General features: G+C 36.0%; 2 protein-coding genes across 2 annotated transcripts; both read right to left on the reverse strand.

Moving 5' to 3' along the window:
* Window positions 1-3,059: 3,059 nt before the first annotated feature.
* LOC147555623 (putative E3 ubiquitin-protein ligase RING1a) lies at window positions 3,060-11,137 on the reverse strand. The gene is made up of 10 exons (XM_086664281.1): window positions 10,516-11,137; window positions 10,369-10,430; window positions 8,847-8,907; window positions 7,862-7,943; window positions 7,243-7,363; window positions 7,099-7,140; window positions 4,957-5,469; window positions 4,771-4,878; window positions 3,637-3,864; window positions 3,060-3,539 (listed from the first exon to the last, which is right to left on the reverse strand). The coding sequence occupies exons 1-10, from the start codon at window positions 10,934-10,936 to the stop codon at window positions 3,501-3,503; spliced, it is 1,677 nt and encodes a 558-aa protein (XP_086520407.1). The 5' UTR covers window positions 10,937-11,137; the 3' UTR covers window positions 3,060-3,500.
* Window positions 11,138-13,379: 2,242 nt separating this feature from the next.
* On the reverse strand, window positions 13,380-16,318 carry LOC147555624 (squamosa promoter-binding protein 1-like). Its single transcript, XM_086663486.1, has 2 exons — window positions 15,788-16,318; window positions 13,380-13,825 (listed from the first exon to the last, which is right to left on the reverse strand). Exons 1-2 carry the CDS (start codon window positions 16,123-16,125, stop codon window positions 13,600-13,602), a joined length of 564 nt encoding a protein of 187 aa, XP_086519612.1. The 5' UTR covers window positions 16,126-16,318; the 3' UTR covers window positions 13,380-13,599.
* Between the last annotated feature and the right edge of the window lie 2,141 nt (window positions 16,319-18,459).

Below are 18,459 nucleotides of genomic sequence, written 5' to 3' on the forward strand. Positions count from 1 at the left end.
CCCCTACTTTATCAAAAATATCCAAATGACCATCTTTTTGAGTTATCGTTATAACACCGTTAACCAGCCATCACCTCTCTCTCCTCCATCTCATCACCTCTCCCTGCCACCTCATCGTCTTCATCGGCGGAGGTCGCCGACCAACAAATTTTCCTGCGACGACCTTAAAACATAAAAAAAATAGAAATTTTTTTCTCTCTCTTTTTTCTTCTCTCTCTCGAAATTAGAGAGAGAAGACAGAAGACAGAAGAGAGAAGAGAGAAGTTTTCCTTCGCCGGAGTGTTAAGAGAAAGAGAGAAGGAAAATATTTTATTTTTTTTAGAGAGAGAAAAAAATTTATGTTTGAAGGTTGCCGGTCGGAAAATTTGTCGGTCGGCGACCTTCGCCGGTGAAGACGATGAGGTGACGAGATGATGAGGGTGCAGATGGAGGAGAGAGAGGTGATGACTGGTTAACAGTGTTATAACGGTAACTCAAAAAGTGGACCATCTGGGTATTTTTGATAAAGTAGGAGGCTTGGTAGGAAGCTGGTCACAAAGTTGGGGTTTATTGGGAAATAACCCTTAATTATATATATATAGTATATATAATAAAAATTAAAACAAAATAATATTATGTATGTAAAAATGGTGGTTGCATTCTCATAAAAAGAAGAATTAATTCTATTTTGGCTCTAGATTTGTGACCAACTGATCGATTTGGCCCCCAATTGTGTCTGAACTTCCTTTTTGAGCTCCGATAGTGGAAGGAGTTAAGAAGAAGAAAGGAAATTAGATCGCGGAAAAAATTTGTCGCCTAAAGACTCTATCCCGACGAGCATCTTGAGTTGAAGAAGGTGAGATGGGGGAAAGAAAAGAATGAGGTAGATGAATTGGACTAAATAAATGATAATTAATAATTACAAAAATGCCATAATAATAGAATAGAAGACTTGACAAAATATGGGGACCCAATGGAAATTCAGACACAATTAGAAGCCAAATTGGCCAATTGGTCACATATTGGGCCAAAATGAAATTAACCTTAAAAAAAGTACAAATATCTCCTCAGGACTAAATATGTAAATATGGTGGTTGCCATGTACAGTAGAGATACTATGTTGGGGACATATTACGGCTAGCTTATGTGACCGGTCTTGATCTAGTGAAGAGAAACAAACACACCCAGCTGGGATTCCCACCTGGATATGTTCCGGGCACACTCTCATTTTTCTCATGAATTTATTATGTTGAGAATAAATTCTCAAATATCTCAATCCTCATGGACTTCTCATGTCACGTCGCATAGGTACACCGAAAGACCAATAAATAAACTTCCATAAAACATGTAAATGTTCTAAAGATTAGGAGAAAGAACCTTAACCAGAAGACCACAAAACAAATCTTAAACACTATACATAACAATTATACACTACATTTGTAAGTTATTTGAGACAAAACTACAGCCTCCTATACTCTTAATCCAGGATTTCTTCGTACTTTTTAGACATCGATGCATAACTATTAGGGCTGCCGACTGATTTATCTATTTAGAACTATTTCGTCCTGTCGAGCTATTCCAGGTTTGCTTCTTCTGTGTGATCTCTTGGGGATCAAAGTATTGCAGTTGTGGGAAACAAAAATTAAGATCGGGGTGAGACTCAAGCTTCGGGTTGCATGGAGGAAGATGCTGACCTGACAATGGGAGTCAAATCCCAACCGACGGCCGATGAAGGTTCTCCTATCAATGCAGTTCGAGGTGCGGAAACGGTTACAAACTTTGACCCACTCAAAGTTAGTTACTCAACTACATAAATCAATGGTGGAAATGGTGGTAATGGGTCATGAACTCATGATAGTGGAGGAACCACTAAAGTCACAATGAAACTAAAATGCCTCCTCTTCATAGGTAATGGGCATAGGGTTATTTCTTTGTGTTTTGTTCTTTTAACTTCTTATTGTAATCCACCTTGGCTTTGCCTAATCAAGAAGTTATCAGATTCCAAAAAAAAAAACCCTTGGTCGTAGTAGTTGCGAAGTTGGTTTCTACCTTCTAGATTCAGGTTCTAGACATGGATGCTATACTACCTTTCTAGAAAAGGTTTGTAATCTCCCTTGGCAGGTTCTATTTCCTCCACAATTTTGTAAAGAAAATGCTTCTTTCATCGGACTGAGCATAATAAAGTAACAAAGTTATGTGCCGCCCTGTAGGGCTTCTGGGCTTGTAATCCTTTTCCCTCTTTGGATTAAATCATCTGATTCAAAAAGAAAATATTTATCAAAATTGGCCGAACCTTCTTTCTAAGTGGTACCTTCACCTAAAAAGAAAGTTTCAAGTCCCCCATGTACCAAGAAGAGTAATGAAGAAAATATTTCTCTAACCCCATCCCACCCAGAGAAGAAGAACAAAAGAAGCATTTCCGTCTTCCTTTGCCTATAGACGACGTATAGCCAATATCATGGGCCTACCAACATGAAAACCGAGATTGCTTCTCGAATAATTCCTTGATTTTCAGTACCTTCTAGTCCGCTAGCCTAGTATCGAATGGTACAAGATTTTTTTCTCTTCGTAGGAACCAACTCTAGACCACCCCAAGTCTCTCAATCTAATCGAGCCAAACTTAAAGACCTAGACAATATTTAAGATAAGATGTTAAGGTACAAAACCACTTTGGAAGGTAATCCTTAGAATCAACTTGCTCTAGACCACTTTAGATTTCTATACCCAATCACTCTAAGAGCCGGATCTAATACTTAATACAAGATATTAGATTATAAACCCAAGTCTAGAAGGTAATCAATCCTAAGCAAAGTATGAAATATTCCCGTGCGCATGATATTTCTGTTTCACATCTAAACTACATGAAAGGATGAACCAGTACGTAACGAGGTGGTCGATCTCCACAGGCAAGTCTTTGACACCGAGGTGAACCTCGGCCTATTATTGCTTCATCTACAATAAAGCAGCTAGCTAGGTATTTGAATTATAATTTAACTACAAAATTGGAATCATTTTTCCTAATGATGGAAAACTCAAAAATGGAATAATAACACAAACAAACAAGCTATAACTACCAAATATAAAGTTTAAATATCCAAAACAAAATTTATAAAAATAATGAATCCATAATTCAACAATATCTTAAAAACCATCCCAACTCAAAACCAACATCACCAATTTGTAAGTTTAGAAAATATTCAAAACCAAAGTACCAACAGAATAAAAAAACAATTTGAGTTTTCATCAAGTCCTCACTTTTATCATTCCTCCTACTCAAGAAAGGAGGAAATAAAGTTAACCAAAATCTCTCTGTCTTTTTTAAATGATTGTCCTCTATCTATGTATTTTTTGTATGTCTCACCACTTACCTTTTTTTATTACCCTTCCTCATCTGTAACTATGTATACCAATGACTTCTTAAATTAATAGGTATAAACACCTCTCGAAAAAACAGTAACATTTACCTCTTTTAATTCCAACAAGTTTCCATATAATGATACTTCTCCGACACGACCCCACGATCAGAATTCTAGCTTGGCTCTCTTCATATACGCCATAACCTGAAAATGATATAGAATTTCCAAGCAGAAGTTGATGAATGGGAACATTTAAACCAGCTATAGCTCAACAAATTTATTCCTGTTAGGGAGAACTTACCATTTGGCCTCCGCTAGCAGTGTAGTGTTCTTGTTGTTCTGCCAGAGTTTCTTCGCGATCCAATATCTGCGGGGTTTCCTTGGAAAGATCGATCTTGGGAAGTACATAATTGGTAGCTGCAGAGGAGTTGACTGATGAACCAGATTCATCATCTTTTGTAAAAACAGGGTGTTTGACAACAAAGATGTCAATATCTTCAGCTTGAACATGAGTCTGGAGAGAAATAAACTGAGCCCAGAACCATGAATTAGTATAACCATACTTTCAAGAGACTTCGGGGTTCCTATTTCATTAATGGCACAAACATATGTAGATATGCCCAATCATGAGTCGATAACTCGATATGCTCTACTTTCACATCATTTGCGGATAAAATAAGGGTGTCGCCTGTCGGCAATATGGCTTTTTAAGTTGAAGTGAAAACGAAAAGGGGAGGCTGGATAAGTAGAGCTTTATTAAGGGTCCACAGGTTTTAGGCCCAAAATAAAATTCAAAAAGGGATTAAGGCCCAATCTTCCCAGAAAAAAGGATTTTATTCTTTTTTCCTTTTGAAAGAAACATTGTTGGTACATAATGTGTTATGTATGACACATATAAAAAAAAATGAAATAAAGTATGAAACTTTAACAATAAATAACACGTTATTTATGAAACAAACCCAGAATCAATAAACAGAAAAACATTGTAACTTTGACATCTAGACATACTTTAACAATACTAAAAGTGTTTTGTTGTAGATATATACGTAATTGATACTAAATAACGTGTATATTGCGAAACATATAGTAAGTTTGAAATCAATCGAAAAAATCTGAGGAAAAAAAGAAAGAGAAGTTTGGGGTTTGGTTTTCAAAAGTGGGTTTTTTCTTTTATAAAAGGTTATAATGGGTATTATGATTAAATAGAAATGATAGAGATCTGTTTTTTCTATAGAGATGGGTCAATTTGGACTAAATATCTATTATAATTATTATTTTGGCTTAAAATCCTATATTAATATTAGGGTGGACTAAATGTGTGTTTAGGTGTAGATTTTTGGACTAGGAACCCAAAAATTACTTTATTAATTGATTTGGCATGTAGCATGAGCATCATTCTAAAATCGGGTGAATAAAGCAGTGGAAGAGGACTTACTTGACAAAGTTGTCTGATTGACAAAGTCGGCCTGCAGCAAAGATATGGTTGCTCCAGACTCGGGATTCTTTGTTCGTCGAAAGAAATTAGAATGAGATGTACGTCCAACTGAATACATGAAAAAAAAGTCAAATTATGTCAAGTCCGAACACAATAAGCAAGAAATAAAACAGATACTTGTTATACCTCATTATCATTTTCGGCCGAGTTACGGAGATGATTAGCCAATTTGTTTATACGACGTAAATTTTTCCCAGTGCTACCGCTTAGACTGCCATATCGAGTGTGACTTCGTACACCGCCCTTACCCCAAGAAGGTACTTCCGGGTTTCCAATATTTACAGGAGTTATACCTGGAATATCTCGACTTACTTCAGAATCATCATCTTCGTCGACACTTCCATCTGCATTTGCAGCTGCTGAAAAAGGTTGAGAGGACCAAGTCCCTGACAATAGCTTGTGCCGTTTCTGCCTAGCATCTACAGAGCGTTCATCATTAGAAGATGAGCCCCTTTCACATACATTACCATTTACTTCTTCATCATCATCAGATCCTTGTATTTCTATGCCTCGACTGTTTCTACTTTTTCTTTTCCTTGACTTCCTCAGCGATGCAGCTGCCGGGGTTCTAGTTGTGGAGCGTCGCTTGGTTAGGGCGTCTGATTGTTTTTGCACTGTTTGAGCAATAGATGCTTGGATCTGTTTCAGGTCAGTGAATATTAAGGAACTATAAGACGATTTCTATACATGAAATAAATACTATCATGTTGCTTATCCAAAAATTAAATAGGCGAATGTGTGTGCAAGTTTGGAAGATACTTTCATTATCAGATTGGAGACGCCAAGGTTTAAAAAGGTTATAACAGTAAGTGAGGCAAAAAGTCTTAAATGGCGCTGAGGCTAGTCTCATTGTGGAAGTGAGAAGTAAACCTCATTTTTTTCAATAATATCAAAGAATGATATGAAAAAAGAAACATAAAAGGAAAATGATTCATATGAAAGAAAACCGAACACTAAGAAACAACAAAAAATATGCATTTCCCCATCATAACATTTAATAACTGTGATGATGCATTTTTCTATCAAACATTGATTAGAACTTAACATAGAAACAGTAACTAGCAGCTATAGTAGCCTATGTTAATTAAAAAAAAGTAACCTAAAAATGGAAAAAAAAGGGGGCTAAAATCCTAAACTCTGACATTCGTAGAAGCTCTTCTATGACCGGATTTGCTCGAGCTTGATGAGGAAGGTATAAAATGAGTTTAAAAAGTTGAAGATTTGAGGAAGACAAAAAAAAAATCTCAAGAATGAGCAAAGGCAGATAGAGCTTCTAGCCTTCTATACAACAAAAGATCACTTGTGTTAGGGGTTAGAACACTACAGAGTACAGAGAGGACACTTTTGGCGCATATGAAATTTGGGGACGTACTTAGAGATTTGAACAAAAAAAAGAGAAGTGTCACCAATTTACCCATCATAAAGTCACGTGATTAAGCTGTATACCCGACTTAACTGAAGCTAAAGCCTTTAGATGTTACAGTTTGAATGAACCAGATTAGACATAGATAATCACATCAGAGAGAGGAGCGACGTCTGTTAATAAATCTCTTTAATTGGAATAAGATAATTAGAATCCTACCGAATGAGGGTTATGAAACGAAGGCGGTTCGCAAATTTCGGAATATGACTTTAATATGGATTCCTGGCGCATAAGGCACTGATAAGTGATATCCTTCTAATATTGTCAAGAATGTTGACGCAAACTGTAGGGACTTGGATTTCTTGGCAATAATTAGTAGGAGTGGTACACCTAGCTATATGCAGACATCAGACATACTAACTTTATTTTAGTCAAGTAGCTCATACTTATGTGGGCTTACATCAGGACATGAGGAGCTGGGTGGTGTGCATGAATAAGTTCTTAATACCACCAGATATTCTTACTTTACAATTCTTAAATGGTATTAAATATTCTTACATATATGTACATAAACGAATTCTGAAGTATTCTTAAACTGTTTTTACTCTTTTGGTTCATGTAGGGAATCTAAAAGCTGGTAATTCTGCAAAATGTTAACCCATTGTGAAAGTAATATTGGTATACTTTGTCGAAGTAGTGCATGCATGTTAAATTATTTTTCCAGACTTCCAGTTGTCAATTGTCATATGTTTTATCGTGTAAGGTTAGATATTGTCCAAATGTGACATATCCATGGCATTGGCAATGAAGTCATACAGATGTTTCAATACTCATCTACGACGTGAATCGCAAAGACCACGTTAGAGTAGAAAATTTCACTAATATACATGACATTTTGTTCTGACCTGCTTATTGCGAGCCTCATCCTTTTCCTGAAAAGCAAATTCCTGCAACCAAAGCCTCAGAGTAAGATGAGATTGACGTGAAAACGCAATAAATTACATTTTCAGTCAGATAAACGAAGATTTGTAATTCTATCAGCTTACTACCTGCTCTTCATACTTGTCTATATCTGGAAAGCATGCTGCAATTATGGCATCATATCTTAGATCGTCCCTCAAAGATCGACGACTTGCACAGTGAGTACGGCAAGTAGGACACTCGTTATTCCTGTGCAAAGTTCAACTTTTAATAACTAGTACCGATGACATAACATGGATCAACCATTTAACCTGATGAACTGCATCGTAATAGATATGCTGGCACATCTAGAATCTCTAGATAGAGAAGTTCTGGTGTTTAAGAAGATGAAGTTTCTGGTTTTTAGAGTATAATAATTTGGACTCCTTGGTTTCTTCATTGAAAATCCATCAAACCCTACTCTTTAACGGTATTTTTCGGGAAAAAAAGTTGAGTTTTAGGTAGTGCTTGTTTTCTCTGAAGTCAGATCTGAAATCTGACTCGAACTTTGAACTGACTCAGGTGTGGTTGATTTAGGTTGAATTTGAATCCGTTGAGTCAGGCTTTTAACATCCAGATGAGTCAGATTCAGACGATAAGATTAAACAAGATAAATACCGCCTTATTGATTTTGACCATTATTTCCGCCAATTAACTCAAGAAATAGCAAACTGAAGACTGAACAATAAAGGTCAGATAAAACAGTACCCCATTCGCATTGATTTGTGGATACAGTCCCTGCAGAAGCGATGAAGACATTCCATTACAGTTCTTGTATTGCGGATGATACCTGAAAGCATTAAAGGACGAATCAAGAAAATATATTTTTTTCTCCTGCACAATTAACCATATTAGGTTGCTGAGCGGCCAATAACTACGGTAGTAGAATCTTAAACCTACATCTGTTATTGCAAACTCCATAAAAGGAACTAAAAGAAGATAAATCAATCAATGTATAAAAGGAAGTATGTTATAACTGATATAAAGAGAAGTTGCAACATAAAACATGTAACATATATGATGGCTCAATATAGGCTAAAAAAGTTAATAGCAAGTAAGACTCGTAAAAAAATGAAGTCCCTAAGGTTTTCCACTTGCTAGAGGTTAGCATCAAGCCTGCATGTTAAATATAAATAAACTAAGTTCATATATCCGGTGTTAAAGGAAAACACAAAAACAATAGCAAAGAAGTCCTTATAGAACTCTACATAACACAGCCCATACATCGAATACAGGAGCTGAGGCGATTGTCACACTGATATTTATACTTGTGCATGATACACATACACAGCTCTAGGGACTTCTCGTTTCCACAGAACAAGCTCAGGTTAAGGATTTTTATGGGAAATGCTCTTATAATGTGCTGAAACAGCGACTGACTTTTTTATCGCTTCCCTTGCATGGTTGTGACCCTCACTTTGATAATGAGGGCACTGATTATTTTAGAGTTTGGCTCCAACAACAACAATAATAACAGCACAGTAGCACTCCTATAAGTTTAACCAATATATTTTCCGAATTGATATGGTAAAAATGATTATGAGTGGCTTGGAAGAATAATTAATACATAAACTAAATACTCAATAACAACAAGTAATTCATCAGTATCCTCTCATGCTAAAACTCATGTTATGACAGATAATTCAGCTCCAAGCAACAAAATATTGTTAACAACAGGCCAAAATGAACATACCTAGGCATATTGGGCACTCAACTTCTTTGCGTACCTTTGCCAGATTCACATGGACATACCTGCGAGGAACACAAAGCAGGAGCAGGCAAGATATTATAAACACAAGATATAGGCATAAGCAATTATAATCTAGATCTAGAGGAAGCTCATAGGCACTCAATCTGCATTGTAACATAGTAAAGTTTCACATCTATATTCAGTACAGTGGATGTCTTGTGCAATGGAACAAATATGTGAAATGTCCCTTGATGATGCAATTACAAATGTATATTACTTGCGTGATGTCTAACACTAGCAAAAATTTAGTAAAGATCAAGATGGACGGTTTTGAGGAGTAGACACTGTATCCGTATATAACAAAAATACTAGTGCCAATTTAACCAGAAAAGTTTTCAAACTTTAGCCCCTGGAGCACAATGCCTAGCACATATAAAAGATCATGCTCTCCAGTGCAAGTGTCTAATACTAAACAAGTTTCCACGAGCAAGGGCAAACAAAAATTAGCATTGAAGTTAAAGCTATTCCATGTTTGCGAGTCGAAATCAATGAACAAAAACCACCAAAAAGGAAGATATTATCACATTTCTTAACCAGGAAAGTAACAAGATATTGTAAAAAGACACTAGCGACCTAGTATATCTTAGGCATAAACTGAAACTGAATGGTTGGCTCAACACCAAAGGGAATAGACAGAATGAATACAGTGAAATATGGTCCCCTGGATACGAACACAAAACGTTCATACAGACCAATTAACGCTTCCAACATCGAAATACAGGAATCAAATCATGCAGGTAAACTGAGAAACAACAAACACCAAAACTAGATCTCATTGTACCACCTATCTTTATAAGTGGACCACCATCATTTATCAACTTAATCCATAATTTTGTCACATAAATGGGGCATAAATGTTTTCTGTTTCTACTTCAATTTACATAAAATTGATAGCTTTGTGCCGCGTACATCGGTAAAAAAAGATCTCTTGGAGGATCGGGGATTTTATTCCAATTACTATTGAAGTAACATACTATTTTAACAATACAGTAATAAAAAAAAAACAAATTAACCAAAAAAATCGACCATCAAAAGTTGAAAATTGGAACAGTATCTTCAGTCACTTCTCAATTGTTGAATCAACAGAAATGCCATGTGAAAGCCTCGATTAGCGAATGACGAAAAAAAATTCGAGCTTCAATTGTGAAAATCAGTTCAAAACCAACATACAAATGAACAATTTCAAGTCAGAAAAGCATAAAAATTCAAACCATTTATCACAAGTCATAACAATCAACAGTTAGTAATTGATCAAATTGTCTGATTCAGACAAAAGGCATATCCTCTTAGACAAGAGAAAAACTCAGAATTTATTGAAAAGAGTAAAAAATTAACGAACATTATAAACCACCAAAAATCGATACTATCTTTAATGCTCACACAGTAAACAAATGAACAGTTAAAAATAAGAAAGGAACTGAAAGACGTAAGATTCACATACGGACCTATCATCATCATCATCATCATCATCATCATCATTTTCTTCATCATCCGTTCCGTCAGTAGCAGAATGTCTTCCATCAGAATCTAATGAGAAATTAAGAAACGATTAATAAGTAAAGTCACGAATTAATGAGAAATTAAGAAACAAAATCAATAAAGAATTACTTACTTTCTCCTCCTTCTTCCTCTTCTTCCGATTCTTCTCCAGTGCTTCCTCCTTCCGATTCTTCTCCAGTGCCTCCTCCTTCCGATTCTTCTCCATTGCTTCCTCCTTCCGATTCTTCTTCTACTTCTTCGTCTTCTTCTTTTTCATAATCAACAACTTCAGTTTCAGTTTTCTCTTCCTCAGCTTCTCCTTTCACCTCTTTCATTTCTTCTTCGTTCACCTCTTTCATTTCTTCATCTTCTTCTTCTTTTCCATTTTCATCAACTTCTTTCACCTCTTTGTTTTCGTCTCCTTCAATTGATTTTACTTCCACTTCGTTTTTGATCTGCACTTCTACTGTTTCTGATTGTTGTTGTTGCTGGTGATGAGATTGCTTTGAATCCACATCAAGCATCTCAGACGAAGTTCCGTTTTGAGCAGGCATTGATAGAGAGAGAGAAATGGATAGAGATTGAGTTCTCGCTTCTTTCTCTTTCCACAGAGGAGAGTGAAAGTTGAGAGAGAAAGTTTTCTAGAGAGAGAAAGAGAGTCGCCGGGAAGGATTTATATATATAGAGGAAAAAAACACATGCACTTTCGTTTAATTTTGGAAGAGTTAATGTCTTTTACTTCTTCTTCTGTGCCCTTCTCCGTTCTCCTCTTTTCTCATCTGTCTTTTATTCAGATCAATTTTAGCCTGAGGGTATTGTAGTCATTTAAGATGATTCGAGCTAATTGTTGAGTTTTTTGGTTTAAGGACTTAAGGAGTGTGTTTGTTAGAGGATGATTTTCTCTCTGCGTTTTTGTACATAGCTAGTGACTTTATCAAACACTAATCTAGAATAATTTTCCACTTATGTTTATGGAAACAATTCTCTTGGTTTACTTTTTACTCCTAAATCTACAAAAATGGTAGGATTATAAAGTTGGGTCACTCAAACAACTACCCTAATTTAAATCATAATTGTTTTCTAATTTTAATAAGTCAAATCTAACTTTTGAAATTTTTCAGTAATCTTATTGATCTTTACAATAATATAATTAAAAAAAAGAGAAATAATTTATATTTAACATGTGTTCTTGATATATAAGATAGGAAAACTCATAAATTGTTGATATGTTTAAGGTGTATTTCTAGCATCAATAGCATTAATGTTCACATTATTATGATTAATTAAATGGTATTCTAATTTAGTATTAAGAATTAATCTGAATTAGCATTTTAAGTAGGTGAATATTTGGAATTAGTTGTGATTTTCTTCTTTGGCAATCACATTTGTTGTGAATGTAAGAATTAGGAAGGGTTTTTAATGGAGTAGTTTTCAATTACAAGATATATTTAGTCATAAGTTATTTCTATCTTTAACAATGATTCACTTAACTATTTTGTAGTTATGGTGAATTTCTTATATCACTAAGATTTTTGTCCATTTTTAACACATATTTAGTCATAAATTATTGTCATTTCTAAGAAATACAAGTTGAATTACTTAATTAGATATCCATTCACTATCTACCCTTACTTCATTAGAGCATCTAGGTAGGTGAATATTTGAAGTGAGTGGAGAGTGATGTTTCTAGAAACAAGTGAACGTAGATTTCGTTATGTAAACCATTATATTACAAAAACCGACCATAATTTTAAGGTTGATAGGTTGTAACAAAAAAAAATGATTGATACGACACATTGGCAAATTCACGAGACTTAAGATTATTGTAACGTCGCAGTTGTTTGATATTGTTTCAACTTAGCTTTAAATGTACAATTATTAAATTATGGAAGTGGATTTTGTTTTTAGCGAAAGTTCAAAGAATCCACTCGAAAAACTTTTACACGTATTAAGGTTGAAAGCACACCTTTAACCTAGGCTTTAGACGTTATGGCTATTACAAACATTTTTCGAAGTTAGCTACTATTAAGCAAAGCTGAACAATAGAGTCCACTCGCAAAACCTCTACACGTTCTAAGGTTGAACTCACCCTTTAGCCTATCGACATTCTCATGCTTACAAAAACTTTCCAAAGTTAATTACGATTAAGCAGAGGGGTGTTTCTATAGGCGCCACAGTTTTCTATTGTTGGCGTTCTGTCGGAGTTATTGACTTCAATCAAGTTAATTTGACTGCCAAATTCAGCAGGCGCCCTTTCCATCCGGTTGTCCAGTCTGAGACCTTGTTTAGGCTCTCGGACTGGACAGTTAGAGACATTGCTTATGGCCTCAGCCTGTCTAGTTAGAGAACCCTGCCTATAGTGTCGGACTAGTATGAATCGGAGACTATTCAAAATTTTCAAATTCTGATAAACTCCATTACTACATTCAATCACTCTAAAACCACTAGAAATCAAACCAAATTTTGATGATAACCATTTTTCAATGCTTTAAGCTCTTTGAAAACTTCTATATGCTAGATCAAAGGATAAAATCAGTAAAAGAAATAGATAAGGTTTTCATTATCGGTTTTTAGTAAGAAACTGGGATCGTTTGAAGCCTTTCTTTAGTCTTTTTTTTTTCCAATGATCGAACTGCAAATGATACCCTTCGAAAAACACGAAGAAAACGAAATGAAGATAGAGAAAGAAAAAAAGAAGTCCAGGAGTGTTTGGAACCCCTGCAGACAAAATCCATTACTTTTAAAATGCAATGAAGACGAAATACATTCGCTGGAGCCTGAAGTTGAGGCTCCAGTAGTTTATGATGAAAGAGGGAAAGAAGAGTAAATAGAAGCAAAATCAAAGCAAAGTAGTTGTTCAAAATTTCGAAGCAAAATGGGTCTGAGTGAGAAGGATTGTAATTTCAAAGCAGAAATGGAGAAATATAGTTTGCAGAAATTTTGTTTTACCATCACAATCAAAAGCTTATAAATCATTACCTAAAGAAGCCAAAACACAAGAAACTCAAACCAAACATTCATATTTTAATGTCATGGATTTTACCATAATTCATAGGCTTACAGTATGAAACATGAAAGTAAATCCATGAATCCTCTGAGCAACTCGAGGCTTGGGTGTTTTTCCTCAAGCTATATGGTTTTACATAAACACAATCCAATAGCTTTGACATAATAATATATAGGAAGATGACAGAAGAGAGAGAGCAAATACTTTGGTTTATCTGATCTGCGAATGCTTGCCGTTTCCAGATAGACTAATACGGATCTTCACGCTTGAATCAGTTCCCCTGCAGTTACTTTCCTTTAACTGAGGGTCCATTCTTTCACGGTTTGAGCCTTCTCCATGAGATTCAGAAGAACTCTTTCTTCGCCTTTCATTGTGTCCGGCTAAACGTCGACGACAACTTCTTTTTGTTTCATCAAACTCTGATAGTTCATGGAACCTGCATAAACAAGTATGAGAAACAATGTTTTCACTGGAACCCAGTTCCGGGTACCGGTACGTGATGAGCTACCATGTGAGTATGCGATACGCTATGTATGGTACATTTTGGATTATTTTTACTAGACAATAAATACTTCCTATATTTCATACATATTCTCAGCCATTATCTCTATTGAACTTAAAATCTTAACTAGTTAATCGAAATATCTTTCAGTTAAGAACTAAACTAGTTTAGCTTATAGATTTTTACGAAGAAATTTTGTTAACTAAAGGCTGGAGACTCTGGTACGCCAGAATTGGAATACTGGATCACGTACATACCCAAAAAGGGTACGGAGAATCCGACAAGCGGTATGCAAGGGGGGCGGGGCAAGGGAGAGTATTTGGTAACTCTGATTAGCAAGAACCAAATCAAGCTAATAATCTAGTTAGATAGGAAAGAACGAAGGTATTGAAAGTCGGTAATTGGTTTGAAAACCAAAGTAGCTTCTAGCAATGGACGAATAAATGGTAGAACCAGAATTGGACTGAACCTTTGTAATGGAGATGACATAAAACTATAAAAGTAGCTAACGTTGCCTTGTTAAGTTAGAACTTTTTACGAGTATTTTATAACAACTTCTGCGATATAATTTGAGAATTAATCTTTGACCGTTATCCCTAACCAAGCTTAACTCATATGGAGAAATAAATGGAGGATCTCTACATCAGCTCTGCAAGAAAACCAAATAGTTCAGGAACTTGAAAGCAAGCTGATGGAACTTTATTGATCTGAAAAAAACAGGAAACAAAATGTGGGTGTGGTCTATGGGCCTTACTTGCCCAAAGTGGTCTTGGGCCTATCTCAACCCAAAAGTGAGATCTAGAGGTGAGAGTTTCCCCTCCCTTACATAGTGAACACACCCTTCCTGCAACCAATGTGGGACTACCACCAACTATCTTTCCCTTCACACCTTGGGTTGTGAAGATTATCCTCCCTTCTACGATGGGACCTGAAAGATTTCGGTAAACCACGGATCTAATACCACTTGTGGGTGTGGTCTACAGATTTTGCTTGCCCTTAAGTGTTTTTGGGCCTATCTCACCCTAAAGTCTAGCTTACGAAATGAGGTTTTTCTTCACACTTATAACATGACCACCACCGCAACCAATTTGGAACTAACACAACAAATATAACAAAACAAAGTTTCTTTTAGGTATTTACTCGTCCATGAGATATAAATGTTTAGCTATGAAGTAACTAGCGGTGCCTAGGCACCATTCGACTGATGCACCTAGTTATAGGAGCTGTAGTTGTTTTCAAAAACGAGTTAGCCGAATCATAGGGAGCCCACTAGCCCGAGTCGAACTAGTAACTAGGCGCATCGAGAAGGTAAACGGATCACTAAAGTAATTTCATTAAAGATTTATTGTAACATATTTTAGTAACAAGCCAAGTTCATATCAATACAAACCCCATCACGTTTGTGGACGTCTTACTCAAAATCAAGAGGCAATGAGTAGACATCCCCTTTTTCGTGGTCATGGACTTCCCTTTATCCACTTAGGAGTATTCTTACACACCTCCCTACGTACAAAGTTTTTTGAACCAAAAACATCTTTTAGTTCAATAACGTAGAGTATGTGTGAGTCTATTGAACCATCATAGAGTATTAGGCCTATCACGTCTGGACCTAGCAGGCCTATCACGTCTGGACTTATGTAAAATTTGTGGAGCATCTAAGTCAAGACCAAGTCGAAAACGAGAAACCCTAGATATTTTTTACTTGGTCATCATAATTCTCTTTCTTGAGTAGTATTCTCATAAACCAACTTCCCCTACCAAACAAACAGGCAAAAAAAATTCAATTTTTTAAAATCAACCTATAAAATCAAGTTTAACTAAATATAATTCAATTGAACTAATAAACAACATAGATGAAATGATTTAAAGAGAGAGGGGAAATTAGGGTTACTTAACCTGCTACATTGCTGACAAAACCTCTGTCTAGTTCCAGCAACAACCACAACAGGAGCTTTAGAGTGAAATTCACAAACTTTATGTCTACGATGATAAGGTTTAGCATCAGTTAGATCAGAATTACACTTATCAATTTGACAACAAGGTGGGGAAACCCCAATTCCACAGTTAGAACCTCTTTTAATTACAGATTTTCTTTTCTTATCTTCATCATTCCTAAACCCTAATTCTTCTTCCTCTTCAGATTCTTCTATATAGTCTTCTACTACCAAATCCTTCCTTGGTTTTTGTTTCAAAATACCCTTTTCTTTCATTTTGTGATGGGTTTGGGACTCCATTATTAGGGAGAGTTGAGAAAGGGTAGAAGGAAATGGAAGAAGAGGGAAATAAGAGAGAGAAAAAAGTGAGAAAAGTTAATGGGTAGAGAGAGAGAAATAACATCAAGTGAGAAGAGAAAAAGTTAAAAAGGGAGCAAGTTTGGACCACAAACTCCATTTTTGAACTCACTTTCTTTTTCAGTTGATGTGAGTTGAGTGAATGATTGAAGTACTGGATAGTAAACAAGTTGTTGGTGTGAGGTTCTGTTTGTGTTTTTAGTGTTATTGGGTGAGTGGTGAATCATTGTCTACAGATCTATAGGCGCCTCCCCTTATTTTCTATAGGCACCTCACCTATTTTATTTCTATAGGCACTCTTTTTTTTTGTGCAACTTTTATACTCAACTAGGGTATATCTCGGGCACGATCAGTTGTTGTTAGACACAATTTTTTAATCATCGTTCTCAAATGGATAATTTGATGATGATTCCGTTTGACAATACAGTAATAATATAAGGTATAATTTATGACCGAGTCGAGTATTGGATACTCTCTCCTTAAGACGTTATTCGTGCCGTAATGGTTATTAATTTTATGACCGAGTCGACAAACTTTGTTAATCTTCACCTATTTGGTGCTCCAGTTCTATCCCGTGAACAGACAAAAATGAAGAACCCTAGTAAGATCCAGTAGGGTTATTAACCTTTAGAGCATCTCCAATGCAAATCTCAATATTAGAAACTCAGAGTGCCATGTAAGACTTTTAGAGTTTTTATCTTAAAATTCATCTCCAATGCAAAACTCAATTCAAATCTCCAAGATGACGTGTCGAGGGTGGAACGGAGATATCTCAAGAGAACACTCCATTTCTAGAGTGTCTTCTTGAGATACCTCTAAGTGTCAACTCAACATTTTCATATATTTTAATGAAAAAAAAATGTCACATAACCAACTTTAGAGTTTTAGAGTGTTGCATTGGAGATGCTCTTAGTATAAGAATTAGGCTGAAGTGTCAACTTTTAGAAATTTCTCAAGTGAATAGCTTATCGCGCCTTGGAAGATTAAAACAAACTTTTACGGTCCATTTCAAATCTAATTTAAGACCAGATATTAAAATGTTTGTCCATTACTCGACATCTCCCCTTCATCTTCACCACCACTTCGTTCTTAAGCTTACAACAACCATCATGATAATAATCACCTTTATCTATATTTTCTCGTTCTTCTACTACTACTACTTATTTTCTTCGACCACTACAAAAATACGTGACAGAGGTTGCTGACGGTATTCTAAAAATCGTGGGCCATAAGAGTAAGGTTGACGGTTTTCTCTAGAACCGTCGGCATTAGTGTGACTCTCTCGATGGTTTTCTCGGAAAACCCTCGGCACATAACACCGCGGTGACCTATCATCCCTTGGTTTCACCGACGACTTGGTCGTCGAAGAAACCGTCGGTAGAAGGACTTTGGTGACGGTATTAATTAAACTGCCGGTAAAGAAATGGCGTGAATTTTCCCCATGGTGGGAAAACTTTCCACAAATTCATAAGAGGAGGGAAAAGAATTCTAGAAATTATCAATTTGTATCAATTTGTTTTGTAATTTATGTTTGTCAGGTTATTATTCATTATGTTGATGCAGTTTATGGATAACCTACTGCAGTAACAGGTGTCGAAATTGATTAAAACACAATTAAGAAAATATTGTCGACGGTATATGTGTCGTCGGCTCAAGTTATAGCGACGGATAAAGTCTGCCGGGGAATAAGAGGTCGTGGAGAGGGCGAGTAAAATTTGGCCCCAAATTATATTGCCGACGGTGATTATTTTTTGAATACCGTCGGCCATAAAGTTTGGTTACGCATTCCCAGAAAAATACTAGTTATGCTGACCGTAGTTAAAATTCAGTAACCGTCGGTAGTATTAGGCCGACAGTACAAATTCCGTCACCAGTGTCGTCGGCAATAGTACTGCCGACGCCTTTTAAGTCGACGTGTCGCTGCCATTGGGAGAAAGCTTTGCCGACAATTTTTTTATGTTTCCACCGGTTTGTTTACGTGAGCAATAACCTTAATTTTTGTAGTGACTTTACTCGCATTGGGAGCGTTAACTTGCTTTCTTCTTCGTTATTTCTGTCGGAAAATGACATACAATGAATAAAGTCCTACAAAACTGAAGAAGATGAAGAAGAAGAGTCTATTTGAAAGGAAAAGGAAAACGTTGTCTGTGGTGTGCGGTCGATAGTGGTGGCGAAACTTGTCTTAAGGAGAATGTGCAGTTCAGCACGAGTCTGAGTCCCCATCCATTTTATTTCAAAGGTTCCACTTTATGATTATTCTTGTACTACCTTAATTCA

The sequence above is a fragment of the Eschscholzia californica genome, unplaced genomic scaffold (genome assembly GCF_041429995.1).
Source record: "Eschscholzia californica isolate CP2 unplaced genomic scaffold, dmEscCali1.0.p SCAF_2, whole genome shotgun sequence".
NCBI lineage: Eukaryota > Viridiplantae > Streptophyta > Magnoliopsida > Ranunculales > Papaveraceae > Eschscholzia > Eschscholzia californica.